The 21,416-nt window shown below is 40.3% G+C and overlaps 1 protein-coding gene across 1 annotated transcript; it reads left to right on the forward strand.

The window, feature by feature from the left end:
• The first annotated feature begins 14,057 nt into the window (after window positions 1-14,057).
• snai1b (snail family zinc finger 1b) lies at window positions 14,058-16,470 on the forward strand. Its single transcript, XM_030734301.1, has 3 exons — window positions 14,058-14,298; window positions 14,615-15,160; window positions 15,492-16,470. The coding sequence occupies exons 1-3, from the start codon at window positions 14,217-14,219 to the stop codon at window positions 15,671-15,673; spliced, it is 810 nt and encodes a 269-aa protein (XP_030590161.1). The 5' UTR covers window positions 14,058-14,216; the 3' UTR covers window positions 15,674-16,470.
• Window positions 16,471-21,416: the final 4,946 nt, after the last annotated feature.

Below are 21,416 nucleotides of genomic sequence, written 5' to 3' on the forward strand. Positions count from 1 at the left end.
TGAAATCAGAAGTTACAGAAATAACTTAAGTGATTCTGCAATTAGACTCCAATAATCCATCATAGCAAAAAGAATCCCAGAGGTGGCAGGAGTTAGGACAGGACCCCTCCAGAGTTTAGAAGCTGATAGTGGTGAAGCTGAAGATGGAAGCTTGGATGGGGCCCTGAGTGATCACAATAAGGAGGAGATGGGTTGTAAAAATGAGTCTGAAAGACAGAATGGAAGAAAAGCAATGAGATTTAAAGCATTCAGAATGAGGTTAATTGGCTTAGAGAAGGCAGGCAAGAAAATGATTGAACAACAGTAATTATGTCAGTATTGAGTTTAACAGCACTGGAAAATGCAGGTGATATAAAGAATAGATAAGCAGGCAGATTAGTGATTACAGAACAATAAATCTGTTACAGCTTCAGTCTTTTTATTTAAACTGGGTTATCTAGATGACAAAAATAAACTGATGGGAAAAAAGAGGACTTTAATATCTCTGGTATGTGTATCTCAAAAATGTTATGATACCTTTTATTCTTCATTATGTACTTAGTGAAACTATAGGTACACACTGCAGAAAAATAGCTCTCGGTCTGTAACAGTGTATAAGAAGAAAAAAAGCAATGTTCAAAATGAACATTATCCACATTTCCTATAGAAAAACTGGTGTTTATTCATTGATAATGTAACACAAGCTTTGCCCACAGCAGGACTCGAACCTGCGCTCAGACAATAACGTAAATAATCAAGCGATTTTTTCATTGGACAAAAAAGCTGCGATTTGATTGGCTGTTACTGCGTTACACCTATACGCGATGGGCCGAAGCGGTGATACCACGGCTTCTTACTAAGTCCATACTGAATGATACCATGTAATAGTAGTGATCAGATTTGGACCTATCACTGAGTAAATTAGCGCCACATAATCTTGCTTTTACCTGCGTCTATTCTCTGAGCTATTCTATGTTTTGCTTGCATTAAATAAATCCCGTTAGCTTTACTGATATTTACAGGCTGTGTGCGTATATGTGTGTGTTTCGGGGGGATTTAATGCATTTATAAAATAATAAATTCTGTGGCCATAGTCATGGAATTTAGTAACCTCTGATCCACACAAATACACAGTGCGATAAAATGTCATTATTATAATTAAACGAAACCTTTTTAGAGTATTTGGCTTTCGTTCATTTACTGTTGTGGATATACAGGTCCTTCTTTTATCCGCCAGGAGGCGCTGATCCACCCTCGGCATCCCTACTTCCCACAGCCTAACAAAGAGTGGGAAGCAAGTCACTAAAACATGTGCCGATCTAAAACCTCAACACATACAATAATGAAATATAGGCTACTGTATTTTTGCACCAATAAAACCTCTAGTAATTTGTGCTAGAGTCCTATAAGCTACTGCATGTAAGCTTAAGTGTTAATTGCTATTTTAATTTGTTACATAAACTGATAAAAAAAAAGTTTACAGGTTGCGCTGTATTGTTTGCACCTTTATTTTTATACACCAATCAGACAACATTATGGCCATTGACTGGTGAAGGGAATAACAGTATTATATCTTCACTGTGGCGCCTGTTAGTAGGTGGGATATATTAGGGAGCTTGACAAGACGTCTGGGTTGGCGGGGTGTTCCCGGCCTGCAGTGGTCAGAATCTATCAAAAGTGGTCCAAGGAAGGAACAGCAGCGAACCAGCGACAGGGTCATGGGTGACCAAGGCTCACTGATGCACGTGGGGAGCAAACGCTGGCCTGTGTGGTCCAGTCCAACAGACAAACTACTACAGAATACATAGTGCATCATGGTTTATTGTGTATGGGGCTGCATAGCTGCAGAGCAGTCAGGGTGCCCGTGCTGATCCCTGTCACACGCCAAAAGCTCCAACAATGACCACATGAGCATCAGAACTGGGAAACCTTGGGTCCTGCCGTCCATGTGGATGTTACTTTGCCACGTTCCACCTACCTAAGCATTGGGGCAGACCATTTACACCCTTTCATGGAAACAGTATTTCCCGATGGCTGTGGCCTCTTTCAGCAGCGCCCCGCCATAAAGCAAAAATGGTTCAGGAATTGTTTGAGGAGCACAACAAGTTTGAGGTGTTGATTTGGCCTCCAGAACCTGGACAAGCAAGTCTGATCCATGGAGGCCCCACCTCACAACTTACAGGACTTAAAGGATCTATTACTAACATCTTGGTGCTGATACCACAGCACACCTTCAGGGGTTTAGTGGAGTCCAAGCCTCGACGGGTCAGGGCTGTTTTGGCAGCAAAAGGGGAACCAACACAATAATAGGCAGGTGGTCATAATATTGATGGGTGTATTACACAGTACTGTGTAAATGCTTTAGGTAATCTATATGGTTACATTCACCACAACATAAGGGAGTACTCTGCAGCATATCAGTAACCCCAAACAGAAATCCAGAGGCACAAGCATTCAACAGTTTGCAAACATGTAGGCTAATGCTTCTCTGTCATGACATTTATAACTTTTCGCTGCAAACTTCTTGGCTTTTCTTGGAGGAAAACAGTGTGTTTGTTACTTAAACTTCCATCTGTTCTATTCAATGTTCCACTAAGAACTGCAAGTGAGCCTAATGCAATACCAGGAGCCTTTACACCTTTATGTTTTAATAATTAAATGTATGTGGTGAGGGGCTTTGCACTTAATTTTGTTTGCCTGCTTTTTTTTAATCAGTCATTCCTGCCTGAAGATTCAGCTTCTTCATTTCAGGGAGCTTTTTTTTAAACTGACAACTACTTTAACAATACCTGTATCAGGTGTGTCACCTGCTCAGTTCTGCCTCTTCGTGCTTCAAGTCTCACTAATGCCACATTGTAAAAACAAATATTTACATATTTAAATATTTTTAGAGTGGCTTGATTATCTAAAATGCTTTAAAAGTGAACTGATTTCATCTCAAAATGCTTTCTAAAAAATAATCTGGATCTTTTAGTTTAAGTTTGAACTGCTGACTACCAGGAAAACAAAAAACTGTGGTGTCAGCTTGCTGTCACAGGAATGAGGAAAAGAAAAAAGTCCACGGGACACACTACCTGCCACAAAACCACTTCAGGTCTCTGCATACTGCCTGACCCATATACTACAGGACATCATGAACTAAAAATGTCTTATCACAACCACCTTTACATTTCCCAGGTGTCATGCAAACATTGCTGAAGGTGGGAAAAGAAGCTTGTTGTCCAATATGAAATACACACATACACATTTGTGTAAGCGCCACCAGTTCAGCAGTGAAAATGTCTAATAAAGGCTTCACAGAAGAAGCATATTCAGGAAATCACATCATGCCTGCAAAGTCCTACCTGTGTGTTTTATTCATTAAAATGTTACATGATACATTTTCTAAGAATGGCAGCGACAGTGTAAACAAATATTTTCCTTGAAACCAAGAAAGAAAAACAATGCTGTGCGCTGTGTGTTTCTGGACAGGTAGGATTCTTCACACTGCCATTAGTGTATGTGCTGTTATGGTCCACCCTGTTTTCTCACTGAATCATCACACACAACAGGTTGATGAGGAGCTGCCAGATTATTAGAAATGCTGAACACGCCTTCCTCAGTGTCTAATTCTCTAATTCTAATTCTGCAATGAGGCCTGTTGCTGCATTATGATTCAGCACAACTGTAAACATCTGGAGTAATACTGATACTTAGGCTGCTTTGTAATGTTAGCACACTTTTTCTTAACTTGGTAAATATTTATTAATTGAAGGTGATTTAGTTTCTCACCTGAGAATTAATGTGGCAACACGAGTGCTATTTCTGGTCTAATGTCGCCACCTTGTGATTAATCTTAAAATAGTCTTTCTGTGGATCAGTTCAGTTTGTGAACAGTAGGCGGGGCTAATTCCTCTCCTGGCTGACGCCTGAAAAGCACTGAATTAATCATGAATCCTAAATGGCAAAAGGTGAGACAACAGGTTATATAACCTCGGTGTTCAGACCTCGTTTGAAAACGTGGTGCAGCGCATAAATGACGAGTTAAATGAATAAAATTTAACAACAGACACAGAAACAAGAGGCTGTACCTGCACCAAAATAAAAAAAAAAATGTATTAGTGTGTATTAGTAGACTGAAATGTAGAATATAACTATTTAACTATATTTTTGCTATTTGCTAATTATCTAAACATTTTTTTGAGCAAATGTCTTTACAATGGTTGAGTAATGTAACCTTTTTAAAACACAAGATAAGTGGATCTTAGATCATGCCACACTTTTTTTTCAGAAAGAAGTCTGCACTCTTGAAAAGAGCTTTAATTTTGCCCAGAAAAACCTGACCATTGGCTGACCTTTGATTATACCATATATTACATCAAAGGGTGACTGTGGCTGGACTGTGGTGTCTGCATGTTGTCCAGATAAGGTTGGAAGTGAAGCTTGCAAACAGAGACACAGAAACAGGCACACGAATACATCTGAGCAAATTCCATCTCTGTCAGCATCTGGAAAGAGAACCAGCCTGAGTTCCAGGATAGATGTAAGCAACATGTAAAGGATCAGAAACACAGTCTGTACTTCAAATTTCCACATAGTTCTGTTGGCAAGCTTTGACCTTCATCACCTCATTTAAAAAAAAGAAAATGTTTCCATCTACGTGTTTGCTCAACAAATGTTTGTTTAGGCCATTGTGCTGCAGCAGAACTCCGACCAAACATAATCAAGTGTTATTATCTGGTGCTGACAGGTGGATATAAACTGTACATAATGTAATATGCTTGTGCAGCACACACGCATTGATGAAAATAAGTAATGACAATACATATTATTCTTCATTCTGCTGAAACGTGAATACTGCCCCACATCAGTGTTTACATTATTATAATAATGAACAAATGTAGCTCTCATATTTGATATAAAAATACTGTTTCCCTGTGGTTATTACTGACAGTTTGGGAAGTTATGATTTGAACTCTTCAGCTAGTTGCCTCATGGTGCTTTAATGAAATGCTGATTTTCCTGAAACAACAGTCCTTACTGTGAACTGGTATTCAGTTTAACAAACTCTACATCTGCAGTGTATAAAAGGCAGTAAATAAATTATGATTACCTGCCAGTTTAAGTGTCTTTGTAGGTTAGTTTTGTGCAGCGGTGGGTATATTTTTCATAAGTTTTACTGATACATGAGACACTTATTTTTAATTTTATAAGTTCATAAACTGAAGCTTTAGGAACTTAAGATAAGGCCTCTTCAGACCTCTGCCTCGTGGAGCTAAAACACACTTGTCAAAAGGTTGATTGCAAAGGACCTTATTGGAAACACAACAAATGAGACATTTGTGCTCATGTTTTTGTTTGTTATAATCCAGATTATTTTAATTTTTTCACTGGGTATCAAGGTAGGGAACACAAACCATCAAATCTTGTGGATAAAGACTAGTTTTTGGTTAGTGTGTCTGATGAAGATAAAACCAGTAGTTAAATCATACAGGTGATAATATGCATCACAATAAAGAAAGGTAAAATAAAAAAAATAAAAAAGTACCACACAGAAACCTTTTATTACAGATGTTTAACCACAGCAGGAATTTAAATTAGCAGATTCCCAGGGCTTTATTTTTGTGAGTACAATATTTACCACTGACACAAAAGTAGAAATACATGTAAATACTCAAATAAAGTACAGAAAGCTACTTCAGAATGGCTTTAAATATATAACTTGGTCTTATCCTTGATGTTTTACCATAAATGCATGCATCACTCCTTTCAGTGGGGAGACTGTTGTTGTGAATTGGTGCTGTGTAAATAAAATCTAATTGAACTGAGCCTTTGTAATCCCTAATGATGTTTGAAAGAGTCTCTCTAAAAGCCCTGGTGTATAATTCACTCAGCTGATTAAAAAAAAAAAAAATATCCAGTTGATTGTGTAAACTTCTTTAATCTGCATAATATGTGGGCTGCCTCCCTTCATTAAAATGTGCTCGAACAGGATGGAGTTTCACAGTGATTGTGTCTTGAAGAAAGATTAAGATTAAGATAGTGTTTATTTGTCACATGCACAGTTATACACAGTACAATGCACAGTGAAATGTATTTTGTACCTGCAACCATATATACACACACATATAAATACGAAGAATAAAAATAAAAAAAGTAATTCACACTATACACTATACTCTATATACTATACACTATACACACTTTTACGTGGAATTATAGATTATAAATTATAATATTTACATTGTGCAATAATGGTCCAGTTAGGGCTCAGAGTTGAGCAGACGGATGGCTTGTGGGTAAAAACTCACAGGAGAGACAGGAACAGAGAACATGTACAAGCTGCAGAACATGTATGTTAGAGTGTGTCCACTTCTGCATTCCTCTGGGATAATCTTATCTCCCTGCTGATGAGCTTCAAGACCTCTGAACTGTAGGGCAACACTCTCACATACACTAGCACAAGCAAAGCAAACCTGTAGTGGTGAAAGGATGATGCATTTTCTGCAGAAATGGTTCGCATCCTGTGAGTTGAAGATTTAACTGTTCAGGCAGTAAGATGGATAACATGTTTAAATATGTGAAAACAGATCATTTAGTGCATGGAGCCCTTAAATGGAAGAAAAAATTCAGACTAAATGCTCCCTCAAAAACAACCCGACAGAGACAGTAATCAAAGACTTATCACCTTCTTTCAGATTAAATTAGAAGCACAACAGGAGAGCCACAGTGTTCCTGTCAATCATCAATCATCGTTCAAAGAAGACTTGACCTAGTTGCAGCCTGGAAGTCAATCTGCATAAACAAATGTTAATGTGCTTGAGTGGCCATTACCTGTCGTTTGAATGGTAACAATGCGCCTGGTTGATTAAAGGCAGTCATGAGGTTTTTAAAATGTAAACCATGGTTTTAAACTGGACTTGAGCAAAGAAAGTGTCCAAGCCCAGCAGGTGTTTGAGAGTTGACCTCTATTTAAGTACTCTATTTAAATATTCTATTGAAATGAGGAGGGCTGATAGACTCAAGGCCCATCAGCACAGGTATGATGTAAAGATATTCTGGTAATGAAATGTAGACTTGCTCAGAAATAAATAAATAAAAAAAGTAAAAAAAAATTGCATATCAAAATGTTGTCAGCGCCAGTAAAATTGTTGCTAAATGAAATATTTAGCTTACAATGTTTTTCTTAATTGTGCACTTTATTCCCCAAAGTATTCACTCATCTGCCTTCACACACATATGAATCTGAGTGACATCCCATTCTTAATCCATAGGGTTTAAAATGATGTTGGCCCACCCTTTGCAGCTATAACAGTTTCAGCTCATCTGGAAAGGCTTTCAACAAGTTTAGGAGTGTTTATGGGAATCTTTGCCCATTTTTCCAGAGGCCCATTTGTGAGATCAGACACATGTTGGACAAGTACGTCTCCACTGTAATTCCTCCCAAAGGTGTTCTAAAGGTGCTTTTTTTTAAAAAGTATGTCATCATAAGGGGACAATGGGTTTATTCTACAGCATAACACAAAATCTTACCTGTTTAGCAAAGTATAAAACATTTTATTAATGAAGAACAGAGGATAAATGAGCTGAAGAGCCACATTGTAATGTCCCTATATATGGACATAGGATCTCAGGGAGATGGTATGGGGATGGTCAGCAGTGGGAGCAGGAATCTCACATCTTTCTAACTTATTTTATATTTTATAGTCTTTATATCTCATATTTATAAAACTTGATATTGATGTTCACAAGTGCAGCTGTGCAGATATGCAGTTTCATGTGTGAGGGTTCGCTTTTAGATTTTGTAAAGCTGGTTTGATGCTGCCAAACATTTCTATTCAGTGGACAAACAATCAAACAAAGTTAGAATAAAATAACAGAGATGCACACATAAATGAACAAAAGCATTCATTCATGTGTATATACATACACAAGGAACGGTTCTTATCTAATAAGTACTTGTCATAATATACAACCAAAAGATCTATTCCTGTCATTATAAACTGTAAATCCCCATATAGAATACAGCAGCTTTATACCAGTTTATAATATATTAGAAATAACATCAGCTTTTCTTACTTTCTGATAAATGATGATAAATTATTTCAATGAATGTGCAGCCCATACAATGGGCTTCTTTAGAGCAATAACTCTGGAAGACCCACTTTATTCAATTTTATAATAATGTTTAGTGGTTGTAAAAATTATCATTGCTGTCAGAGAACATAAACAACAGAAGAAGGTTAAAAATTACATGCAAAGGTTTTCTCCACCTTATCAGGACTAAGTGCTGCTCAAGTCTGAACTCTGGAGAACCATTTTTACTGTGTTGGACTAAATCTAAAGGCAGTAAGTCCAGAATTAGGCACAGAAAAGAGAAACACTACTGCTTTTCTTAAGGGTAACCAGAGGTGGCAAAAGTACTGACATTCTGTACTTAAGTAGAAGTACAAGTACTTATGTTAAAAAATACTTTAGTAAAAGTCGAAGTACTGGTTCAACTTCTCTACTTAAGTAAAAGTAAAAAAGTACAGGCTCTGAAATGTACTCAAAGTAAGAAAGTAAAAGTAGTTCTTTGGAGGATGTTTCTACCTGCTATTTTTGTGTAAAACAAACCGAACATCATTATATATTATTGTAATAATATAAAATAGTACATGAGAATACAAATGTTATTCCAATCTAAATTTTAATTCTAATGAATGCACTCAGCTTGAATCTGTTATGTAGGACACAAACTGTTAAAGGGAATTTAAACACACCTTTGTTCTCTGTGTCCTCCATAGTAGAGGGTGACTGTGTCTCCACCTAAACACCAACATGAGGATACTCAGGGGTTACAGTGGGCTTCAGAAGGTGGAGGAACCCTAAGATCAGCTGTAGTGGCTCTGCATGGGGAGAAGAACCACAGCTTTCTATTGTGAGCTGCAGTAAATGATGTTGGTGTGCAGGCTGTGATCAGCTGACCTGCTGCTGCTGCTGCTCTGAGGTTTACTGCTTTGTGTGGATGAAGTGAACTCACAAAGATGTAACCAAGTATTTCACAGCTATCTGAGCTGATCTCCATCCCCTACACCAGGGGTCGGGAACCTTTTTGGCTGAGAGAGCCATAAACGCTACATATTTTAAAAATGTAATTCCATGAGAGCCATACAATATGTTTAACACTAAATACAAGTAAATGTGTGCATTTTATGTAAGACCAACACTTTTAAAGTACAATAAGTCTGAATTGCATTTAGTAACGTTATGCTGTTGCTAACCAATGATAAATAAAGTACTTCTTACCATTAATGCGACTTCTGGTGCTGCATGGTTTTGCTGATGGCTTTGTAGTCTGGTTGATACGTGGTGAGGTTAAGCTTCATGCAGGAGTTGAGACTTCCATCCGTTAAACGTGATCGTAGGTTGGTCTTAATGTTCTTTAGATGTGAGAAAGACTGCTCACATGCATACGTAGAGCCAAACATTGTTAGTACAGCAATACTCACACGCTGCAGTGTGTGGTATGTGACGGGAAGTGCTTTCCAAGTTTTGACAATCAGCTGGTCTGCGGGTTGAAGTTTTTTCATTTCTCCCCACTTGTGTTTGCTCGCCAACTCTGCTTGCTGTCGTGCAAGTCTTTCCAAATCTTCATTTAGTGACTTGAATTTATTCACCCACATGTCTGAGGCCTTCAGGTCAGCAACTTGTAGGTCAAAATCTCGCCGACAGAGGCATGTCTTTTATTCGTTTCATTATCTTGTCTTTATCCGAAAAGTCGTCCAAAAGTTCACTGGCGACATCAAGCATGAATGTTTTGGCATACTCACCATCTGTGAATGGCTTTCCGTTTCTCACAATTGCTAAAGCACCAGCAAAGCTAGCCGAATTCCAGTCACCTTGTTGGGTCCAAACACGAAGTTGCTGCTGACTAGCTTGCACTTTGCACAGTAGCTCTTGACATGCTTTCTTCCTGCTGTCCCCCGCTGGGTATTTCGATGCAAATGTAGTATGGCGTGTGTCGAAGTGCCGCTTTATATTTGACCGTTTCATCGATGCAATTTTATCACTGCATATTAGACACACTGCAGAACCTGCTCTCTCCACAAAGGCGAATTCATCTGTCCATTCCTGCTGAAAAGTACGATACTCATCTTTTTTCTTTTAGCCATCTTCTTCGTAAAAGGTTTTCTCAATTAGTTAGCTGACTACTTGATTAAAAGGAGGGAAGTTTACTCCCTGACCTCACAACGACCCGCGTACGTTAGGCATTATCCAATAAAAATTTGGTGTGGTCCCGGAGGACAGTTGTGATTGGCTCCAGCCACCCGCAACCATGAACATGAGCGGTAGGAAATGAATGGATTGAAATACTTGAAAATGTTATATATTTTTTAACGTTATTATTTTTTTTTTATTAAAGATTTGTCTGCGAGCCAGATGCAGCCATCAAAAGAGCCACATCTGGCTCGCGAGCCATAGGTTCCCGACCCCTGCCCTACACTGACAGCATACAGGCTGTAGAAATGTTGGATTCAGTGAATGAATCTCAGCATCAGCAGCTTTGATTCAAACTCATCTCTGCTGCACTGATGTAACCTGTAACTCTGACCATGAACACAAACACTGTGCTCCAGTCCAACACAGAGCTTTACTGTAAATACAGTACAACAAGCTAACCTATTTATTAAACACTAAACTGCAGCATTTTCATACAATCTTTGAATAACACAAAGTCAGCATCCTTCAGTTTATTTTCCAGTCCTTACCTTTAAATCTAACCTCTCTTCTTCCTCTCCTGTCCTCTTTCTCCATCTCTGAGTGAACTTCTCTCTCTTTGCTCTCCCTGAAATGCAGCAGCTCTTCTTTTAGCTAGCAGACACACTGTGTGACAAACTGCACACACTTTGTGTGTTTGCTGATATTTGTTGAGCATTTAGAAACGTTGCATTTACCTGCCACACGTTACTCCCTTCATGCTCGCTCCTCTTCAGTAGCGCTAGCTAAGCTGTTTGTGTGCCGCAGCGCAACTTACGGACTCGGTCCGGCCCGATTATAGCGCTATAAATGATACATTACTTATATGGGTTTGCGTCTTTAATCCCTTTGTACGAGATAAGCCCCGGTGATGGAGGATACGCAGTACGATTGTCTCTTATATGTTATTATTCCTCCATTTAGGCTCAGATCGTTTTATGTTTGAAGGCGCACTGACCGGAAATGCAAACTTCTCTCTGACGTTAAAAAGTAACGAGTCTGTTTGAAAATGTAAGAAGTAGAAAGTACAGATACTTGCGTAAAAATGTAGGGAGTAAAAGTAAAAAGTAGTCAGAAAAATAAATACTTAAGTAAAGTACAGATACCTGAAAAATCTACTTAAGTACAGTAACGAAGTATTTGTACTTCGTTACTTCCCACCTCTGAGGGTAACAGACAAGAGTTTAGCTTTTGTAACCTGTACTGTGCTGCAGTTTATCCTGAACTGTGTAACACATTTTATTTTACCCTGTTGCATGCACAGATTTTAAGTTGAAATAATAGGTTTTTGTATCAAATTCCTTTTAAAATGACCTTTAGATGATAAAAACATTCATGAAATGCAAGTTGTCTACAGATGCAACTTTTTTTATTCATGCTTAAAAAAAAAGAGGTTATAAAAACGGTGACAAAAAAATGCAGTTTAATTTTAGTTCACATCTCTCATTTAGGTTTCTCTGATAATTTGTAAAGGAGACAGACACAGCCCCTTTGGCAAAGAGTTTTTTGACCTCCACCAATAACCAGCAAAGCCCTCCCAAGATTAGTCTGAATTAAGACTCGTCCTCCGCAACAGTTTCCGTTTGAGGAGGCTTTAGGAACACTGGCTGCTTTATCCCCGAGGCCAGAAAAAGAAGAACATCTGTTCCGAGCATAAAACTGTCCATGTTCTCATTGTGTCATGAGGTCACTCCAACCCTGTTGTATCACAGATTGTCTGCACACAAACCGCTCTGCACGGAAGAGCAAAATCAGCAGTGTGTAATCAGCTGTTTTCACTCTTACGACTTCTTCGATAAAGAGAGAAAGGTGTGAGTGTGTCAGGAGAAGTCACGTGAACGTTTCATGCCACAATTTTGTTTGGGAAAATGAGGAGTCGTAAAAGAAACACACACACACAGAGATGATCAGATCACTATAGGCATACCTCTAATGTCAGTTATTTTAACTCAGCCGCTTATAACTATCAGGTCAAACTCTCATACGCACATCATTCCCAGCAACAGAAGCTCTGATCACTTTCACGCGTGTATTTGCTGTTTGCTTTTGTTTTTCCTGCTGTCTTGCCCTCATGACCCTCCAGTCTACGTGGCGTCAACGAGCGCACTAACGACGTGTCAACTATCGGGCCTGCCATGACAATGGCGCCTTTAGACAGGTGTATATACACCCACAACCACTGTCTTTACTGCGCTAAAGAGGACCAGTGAAGACTGTGATGGTCCCGTCTGGTGAATCTGGTGTTCACATGATTTTTACGCATACAGGCTGCGTAGTGATTGCGGTATTTATATTGCTGTAAATGACTAGTTGACCTATAATCTGTCAGACATAATTCTCATTTCTGTCACAAGGTAGAAGTTTTTTTTTTTGGCAATTTAACCTTTATTTATCCAGGTAAAAAGCGTCACTGAGATTAGAAGTGTTTGTTTCTTTGTTTGTTTCTCAAGGCCAAGAGGGCAAGAAAAATTACACCAAATCAGAAGTCACTTTTTCGCAAACGATCATGTTAATCTGATAAAAAATAATTAAAGCATTAATGTAAGATAAATTTAATAAAAATAAGATGATGATGATGATGATGACGATGATGATGATGAAATAGGAGTGAAACAGTCCTCAAAATTATCTCCCTTGCTGCTGCTTTGCCAATGAAATTCTAGTAACCCATATTCACCTTAAACACAACAACAGGGACAAAGACATGATTTTTGACTGGGAAACCACTTGGAGAAAGTCTGAAACCTCACGTGAAGCTCATCCGAGGTAACCACCTAAAGTGGATTTGATAGGTCTCAGTTTATCAAGTGCTCCTGTCGGCTCTGTTAATTTATACCTTATATCACGCTGTGCGCAATCTGGAGAACAGGGACTCTTTTATTCAAACGGACGCATTCCCCGCGGAGAGGTAGTCAGCGAGCACTTTGTATTGAATGGGAAGACCAGCTTATTCACATTTGCGTGCAAAAATCCCGAGCTAAACGACAAAATAAAAAACCCTTTTTGCAATCAAATGGTGATGGTAAGGTTCTCAAACAACTTCAAAATGCACACTATTTGTGCCATTATTGTGTGTTAGACAGTTTAATTCAAGTGTCAGTCACCAAAAATTACTCTATTTTGCACAGCAAAGTAGAAGTAAAACAATATTTTTGTGAAAATCAACTCCACAATTTATTTATTTATTTTTTTAACCACCAATTTCTGGATATTTGTTATAATTATATTTTACATACGCTGCCACCACAAACCACCGATTGCATCCCGTGTGAACCGACAGAGGACGCTCAAGTTAGCTTGTTTAGAAAAGGATGGGACTTTGTATTAATTTTTAATTTAATTCAATCTATTTGTTTATGAAAAATTATTGCTAAAGGGTGACGTGTTTCCCGCCAGAAAGGCCCGTTAAGAAGTGTTTAAAATGAGAGGTATTTTAACTCAGGATCTTCGACCGCAAACAATATAAAAGACATTTTAGCCCTAAAGGCAAACTTCTCCCCCTCTGTCTGCTTTACATATTCATCCCTTCTTCCTCACAATGAAAAGCATTGATATGCACATTTGAGTTCAGGTAAGCTATAAAAACAGTTCGGCCGTATTTCACATTGAATTGAACACTCGGCCGTTCACATTTCATGACAATACGTGCATGCCCGCTGTTTGAAAGCGCGACGTTAGAGGTGTGAAATGCATAATTAGATCAGGGATCTGCAACAGCTTTTGGCACACTGGGCACCTGCGATGAATGGAGCCGGTGGCGCCCAGCCCGAACACACGGGGTGTGTATGTGGGCGGAGACATGGCCACCCACTCCGCTGCTTCTCCCCTCTCTGCTTACTATATGAGGAGGCAACTTTGGGATCCCCCAGACAGATTCGACTTTGGCAGTGGTCTTACAAGCATTTTCTCTCCGTCCGAACGAAATCCGCCGTTTGCTGAAGCGCGCTTGGACCAGAGCGCTTGGATTGTATTGTTTCCTCTCTCTTTTTTTTGTATCTTCGGTGAATCTAGAGCTCAAGATGCCTCGGTCGTTTCTTGTCAAGAAGTATTTTCCCTACAAGAAGCAACATAACAGGGATTGCTACCCGGAGAGGCAAACTGGTAAGTTTTCTATAGTCAGTGACTGTATTCAAAGCATCGTGATTGTTAGACAAAGAGGGAATCACAGTCATGAACTCTCCATCAAGTTACCTGCAGCAACATAACAGAGTCATGTGGCAGACCTGATGGGTATGCCTGTCATGTAGCAGCTTGGGTATTTCTAATCCCTGTTTCTGTCACCTGGAAAAACTGTTGATGAGAAAGCTTGTGATGAGAATAGGCTGTAACATGACGCCAAGAATGAAAACAAGTTTAGTGGTTTATTAGATTATCTATCCATTTAACTGACCTGATTTTATTTCCTCTCTATCTCCAGCTTTTGTCCCAGAAAACTTTCCACTGGCTGAGCTTCCAACAGAGAAGAGGTCTGTACTGACCTGCCAACCTGCCACGCTAATATTCAGCGTGGACATCCTGCCTAGACCTCACCCCCTGATTTCCCCAGAATCTCTGCCCCCTTCACCCATACCCATGGGCCCTTTGGATCTCAGCAGTTCTCTCTCCAGCAGCAGTGGTGATGAAGAGGAGGATGGTGGACGTACTTCGGATCCACCTAGCCCGGATAGCATGCAGCCTGTCTACCACTGTTTGCACTGCAGCAAGAGCTACACCAGCCTCCCGGCTCTTACCCAGCATCAGATGTCCCACCAGCTGCCCCCCTGTGCTCCCGAGAGTCCTTCTATGACCACAGAAGATTCAACACGCCCAGTCTTCCACTGCAAACACTGCCCAAAGGAGTACAACAGCCTGGGTGCCCTGAAAATGCACATTCGTTCACACACACTGCCTTGCGTGTGCACCACATGTGGCAAGGCTTTCTCCAGACCGTGGCTCCTCAGGGGACACATTCGCACACACACAGGTATGTCAGACAATTGATTTCCAAGATCTGGAGGCTTGTTAACCTAACAGTTGGTTGCACCTTGTTCTCATTGATATTCATTGATGTCTCCTGATGTGTGAGCAAATGTTAGGGGGGGGCTTTGGGTAGGGGGTGGGTGGGTGGAGGTATAATCTAATCTTCCTCACAGGTGCTTTGCATGTTAAAAGGGACTCTGCATAATTAAGTTAGTGTGTCCTACTACTGTTTTGTTATCTTTAGAGCATGTGAAAAACAATGACTTGGGTGCAAACATTTTGTTAATGTGTTGGGAATGATGGGCTGGCACTGACAATTTTCCATTTTTAACCAGGTGAGCGTCCCTTCGCTTGTCAGCACTGTAGCCGGGCCTTCGCCGATCGCTCCAACCTGCGCGCCCACATGCAGACCCACGCTGAAGTGAAGAAGTACCAGTGTGGCTCCTGCTCAAGGACCTTCAGTCGCATGTCCCTTCTTAACAAACACAACGCCTCTGGATGCTGTCCTTCCTCTTGAACGTCACATTCCCCCCGTCGGAGTGCTTTCAGTTGAAGCTGCTTGTGATGATGGGAGCCGATGCACCCAGAGAACACTGAGAGAAAACAAAAAAATGCAGATATATTTTTATGAAAAGTGCCTTCATTACAGGATCAGATCTGAGGTCCTATCTGCGGCATATTTTTTTGTTGCATCCAGTGTGATTTGAAAGCAGGTGGACATTCAGTTAATTCCCAAGGGACCATGCTGGTGCCCGTTGGTCCGGGACTTTGGCAATGTTGCAGCTGCTTGTGTATGTGTGGGTGGGTGGGTGGGTGTGTGTGGGGATGTCATTCCTCACTATACTATGCATACATGACATGTGTGTATCTGAGCAAATGTGAGTGTTGAGACAGCTGTCTGTATGGTGCACTGTGGAGGCAGGGCGCTGAGGGACGTGTTAGCTGTGACCTCGACAACAGGTGACACCTCCCTGCCTGACATGCCCTTCTGCAAGCCAGAAACACTTTTAACACACACTCCAATGTGTGTTACAGGACCACTTGATCTTGACCAAAAATACACCTTGCCTTTTACCTTTTTTAAAAAAAATTTGTTATCAATTTTGGTGTTTTTTTTTTTAAGTCCTATGAATTGGCAGTGGAGCGTTACAGGAAAAAGTGCAAAGAGACTGCAACAAATGGTTCAGTCAAACAGGAAATGAACCAGGGACTAAGTGCTCAGGGCTATTTTACAATCTAAAAGACATTTGTTTTTGGAAAAAGGTTGACACAGTTTTTATGAAACATTTAACTGAATGTGCCTTTTTTTTAAGGTTGTGAATTTTTCTGTCATTTGTAAATAAAAGCATTGTTTTAAATAACAGCTCATTTCTGTGTGCTTTTTTTTTTTTCCTTTGGAAAGAAGTGTCATCAGGCTTTTTATTTCATTACAAATGAGTTCATCAGGACAGACATGACAGTGTCTGAATGGCAAGATAGAGCTGTGCATTGTTGTATCTGGGTTCATGTGTGTTAAGGCGGAGCGGTGATGGGTTTGTGTGATGCTGAGTGATGAGGGGAACACCTGCACACACCTGCCAGGCTGACAGCGTGCACACATGGAGAACACATACCAAAGAGGTGGGGAGCACTATGTGGTTGCAGGTGCGGGAAACAAGCAGGCAAACAAAGTTACATTGAAGAAGATGCCATGCTGAAAAAGGTGGGAGTTTTTTCAGAAGAAAGTTTGTGTGAAATCAGCTGAGAAGAATCCCACTGACCCATTTCCAGCTTTAGGAGTGGCCACAAATGGAAGCAGGTGCCGCTTCCACCAATAATGGTGCACTAGGCTCAAGACGAACAGAGGCAGGAAGAACTTGCATCCTGTGCAGGAATGATTAACCTCCAGGCTACCTTGTGGGAGCTTTGAGTGAAAATGTAGTCTTCTATCTACAACCAGCTGCATGTGAACATTCAGGGTGCACACATGGCAGCAATGTGTCCAGTCTCTACTGCCCTCCTGACCCACACACACTGACGCCACCACGTCTTAGTGAGGTAACAAAGTGTTTCCTCCAATAGCTCACAGTGTTGAGAGCTGGATGCATGTGTGTGTGTGCGTGTGCGTGTGTCTATGTGACTGGGGTTTGCGGGGGCACTCAAAAAGCTCGAGATCAGATTGCATGACTTAGCTTGTCCAATGTAAACAGCACCCGAAAGACTACACACGTGTGCACACACACACATTCAAACACACACCAACTGAATAAAGAGGTCTTACCTTGATCAAGGGGGATTTTTTTTTCTTTTTTAACATTTGTCTGTTTTTCCTCTCCTGGGCTCCTGTTAATTGTGAGGTGAGAGTCATTTAGTTGCTGTACACCTACACAGGCGGTGAGTCAGAGAGGCAGAGAACGACACAACAAGGGACTGAACCAAGCTTGAACTTCTGACACTGTCACTGTTATGTGTCAGAAGATACAAAACATGTCAAATAATGCAAAAAAAAAAAAAAAATGAAGATGTAGAAGATATTGCATTTTCTCCTTGGGACATCGAAGCTCAGCCTACACACATTTATACAAAACAATGCTGCCAAGCAGACAGTCATTTTTTCTTATATGTTTCGGTCGTTTTGAAATTTAACTCTAACATCTTGCTAGGGGGACATTTTTTCTGGTTTGCAGTGTGTGGGAGGCAGTCTATCACTCTGTAGCTTTGAGGCAATGAGATCACTGAACCTGTCACCTTTCTTTTTCGGTGTGTGTCTGTGTGTGTGTGTAATATCATATTGGTCTCCTCAAAGTGCTTTAATGTTCACAGCGTCACGCATGCAGCCCCTGACTAATTTAACATTCCTGAGCCATTAGTGACAGACATACAATACCACAGCTTAACAGAAAGAGGGCTGCTGTCCTTGCAGTTTGCTCCTGATTTAAAGTAATAATGAGATTTTCCTGTAACAGGAAATAATGCAATGCTGATATAAGTACGAAGAAAAGGGGATTGCCAGTCATTCAAATTTACCACATGTGTTACTCTCATGGAAACAATGTCTAAGTGTTATTGCTGTAATAAATGAAAACAAAAAAAAATAAAATAATGATTTAAAAAGCTGGATGGTGTTTAGCGAACAGAGAATGCTGCTTTGTGTATGCAAAAGCTGATGTTTGACAATATGCAGCAGGATGAGTTTTATTTTGTTAGGATGGCGTCATCCTGGAAACAGAAAATATATGGTTTTCTATAAACAATCACCCTGACTCATAAGTGGGGCTTTGCATGTGTGTAAAAGAACAGATTACAAGGCTGGGTTAACTCCGGTCTCTGGATTTCAGAAATGGAAAGCAGCAGTGCATATCAACAATGAAATAAGCTTTTTGCAAATGCGTAGCACTAACATTTTTGGAACTTGATGTGCTGAAAGATTTCGGCCAATGTTTAGGACACAGGAAGTGGCCTGTCAGTCTTGTGCAAACACAGCCTGTCCAAAAGGTGCTGATATAAAGCATCTGGGTGCAGCCATGGCTGTTTGTGTTTGTGAGTCTCTGTGAAGTGCTGATGTCTCTCTGCTGGGATTTTACAGTGGTCCAGATTAAAGAAGAGAGAGTCTGCGGTATGTTGCTGAAATCAGAACTGGCAGGGGTTTCAAAACCAATTCACTGGAGGATCAGATTCAAGTCAGGAGGGTTAAGTCACTGGGTTAAAGTTTCAAACTTTCTTGCAAGTGGTAGAGCTCTTACACAATGCTGCTGCTCCTCTCCTGGAGCTGTCCCTGTGGACTCTTGTCTACTTTTGTCCTTAAAACACCATTAAAAAGCTCCATCTTTTGATTTTTGTTTCAGAGGCTGGCAAATCTCCACTTCACTCCTGTAGCACGTAATACAGGATGGGGAAAGTAATGGCATGAGGTTTGGAGGGAAGGGTGAGGTAAGGATAAGAAGATAATAATGGGAGGAGGAACAGAACGAGGGAGAGGAGACTGGACACAGGAGGAGGGTGGGGGGTGGAGTGGCTTGGTGGGTGTCTGGAGAAGAATGACTGTTTCTGTTTGTGGGCCATTAATCAAATCACTAGGGAGTAGAATTTACAGAGGAATGCTACATGTTGCAATGCAGAGTTGATCAATGACATGCTGTGTGAGATATGCTGACTATGGAAGCTTTTCTACTGAGAGTTTCACACAAACATCAATGTGCAAAACACGTGCACATCTTAATTTATTTTTTGGATTCAGCACATGAATTTCAACAATAAAAAAAAGAAGCTTGTTCCAACTGTTTTTGTTTTAAATTCTTGTTTTTCATTACCTCTAGGAAGGCATCCACATTCATGCAGCTACAAGAGACGTGCACACACAGAGCTCAGATCTCTGTACAAATAAACCAGTTTTACCCAAGGACAGGATATGGCCTGCAGGAGGGGGTACACGCCATTTCCTGCCCACCTCTGCACTCCTGCTGTCCCCCTTTCAATAGTGTGTGTGGGTGTGTGTGTGTGTGTGTGTGTGTGTGTGTGTGTGCGTGTGTGTACCAGTGTTATGTGGCTGTTGCTTTCCTCCTGAACACAGCCCCTCTGTCCCACAGGGTCAGAGGGTAGAGGATGAGCCATAAAGAAACAGGAGCGTAAACAAATTAGATACTTTGTGCCGAACAAAGGTTTCCAACTTTGTGCCATGCAGAGGTGTGTGCATGCATGTTTCCATTACGCATAAATGGCACTACAAAGCTTCAGTCATTTACACAGGAATATGGAGTAAGAGGCTATAATGAGAGTATGGATGTAGATATTGCATTTATGATTGTCTTACAGGAATAAATATGTGGGGATGAAATATTTTGAGCTGATCTAGATGATTATTTATTTGTTAAAAACATATTTTAGTGCACAATTCTAGAGGACAGACAGAGGAACATAAAACATGCATTCATGTCTGACTTTATTCATACTTAAAATTTCACATGTGATGAGTCCATATTCATATTAAATAATTTAAAAAGAGATTTTTCTTCTTACCGATGTGCAGTGGAAACCACACAAACTTAATAATTAAGAGATTTACATTTATGAACATCGCAGCAATATTGTCAGTTGACAAACTACCATTTTCTAATTGCAAAGTATTTATAATCATTTTTTTCACTTTTCACTTCTCTTAAATACTGTAAGTTTACTGCATTCATCTGTGTTTATAGATAATTTTGAGTTTTTCTGTATAAAACTCATGGTCTATAAAACATGATGCACCCACAGTTTGAAGTCAGATTTAGCTGTTTTTACACAGTGCTGATTAAAAGATTTGAAAACAAGATGTGGTGGTTAGCACTGTTGCCTTACAGCTAGAAGGCCTGGGTTCAAATCCACCTTGGCCCACCTTTCTGTGGAGTTTGCATGTTCTCCCTGTGTTTGTGTGGGTTTTCTTCTGGTACTCCGGTTTCCTCCCATAGTTCAAAGACATGCAGTCACTGAGTTTAGGTTAACTGGTTATTCTAAATTGCCCATAGGTGTGAACGTGAGTATGAATGGTTGTCTGTCTCTCTGTGTTAGGCTGGCGACCTGTACCTGCCTCTTGCCCCGTGGGTTAGGGTGACCCCGCGATCCTGAACAGGATAAGTGGAAGAGAATGGATGGATGGAATACAAGTGAACCAAACCATAAATATAGATAACGGTGATCTATGTCACAGTTAGTATCCTGCTATCTGGTACAATTACAAACTACCTGTAGTTATGTAATGCACATGAAAAAGGGAGACAGTGTGGTTTCAGAGGTGCAGGAGATGTTTTACATGCAGTATGCTCCATAAAGTTGTTGTTTTGTCACTAAATTATCTTAAGGAATTTACTCTTTAGTCAAGAGCAGAAGCACTGATGAAGTATTGCCAGGGGTGAAGTGACTGTATTTTCTATTAAAAGTTTCTTTTCTTTAAAGAATCCCTGTTTCAGTAGCATGACCTCACATACAGTTGCTGTGCAGGAGAAAAGTGATTGTGGTTTCATCAGTGGTAATGTGACTGAGGCTTAGCACACTTCATTTCACTGATTAGCACACCTTAACCCTGAGACAGGGGTGGTGGGAGCCTGCACAGCTTTGATTTGGTGAGAAAAGCGAGAGCTCAACAGTTAAATCACCAATCCACTGCTCTGTCAATGGCACTGGTGTGTATTTCAGCTGTGAGCCGACTAGGACTAAATGTGGTGCAAGAAAAGGAGTGTCAGGGCCAATTGTGCACAAATCACATGCAGGGCAAGCTAGACAGAGGCCAGCAAGTCATGACATGA

Source organism: Archocentrus centrarchus, chromosome 7 (assembly GCF_007364275.1).
Source record: "Archocentrus centrarchus isolate MPI-CPG fArcCen1 chromosome 7, fArcCen1, whole genome shotgun sequence".
NCBI classification, from domain to species: Eukaryota; Metazoa; Chordata; class Actinopteri; order Cichliformes; family Cichlidae; genus Archocentrus; species Archocentrus centrarchus.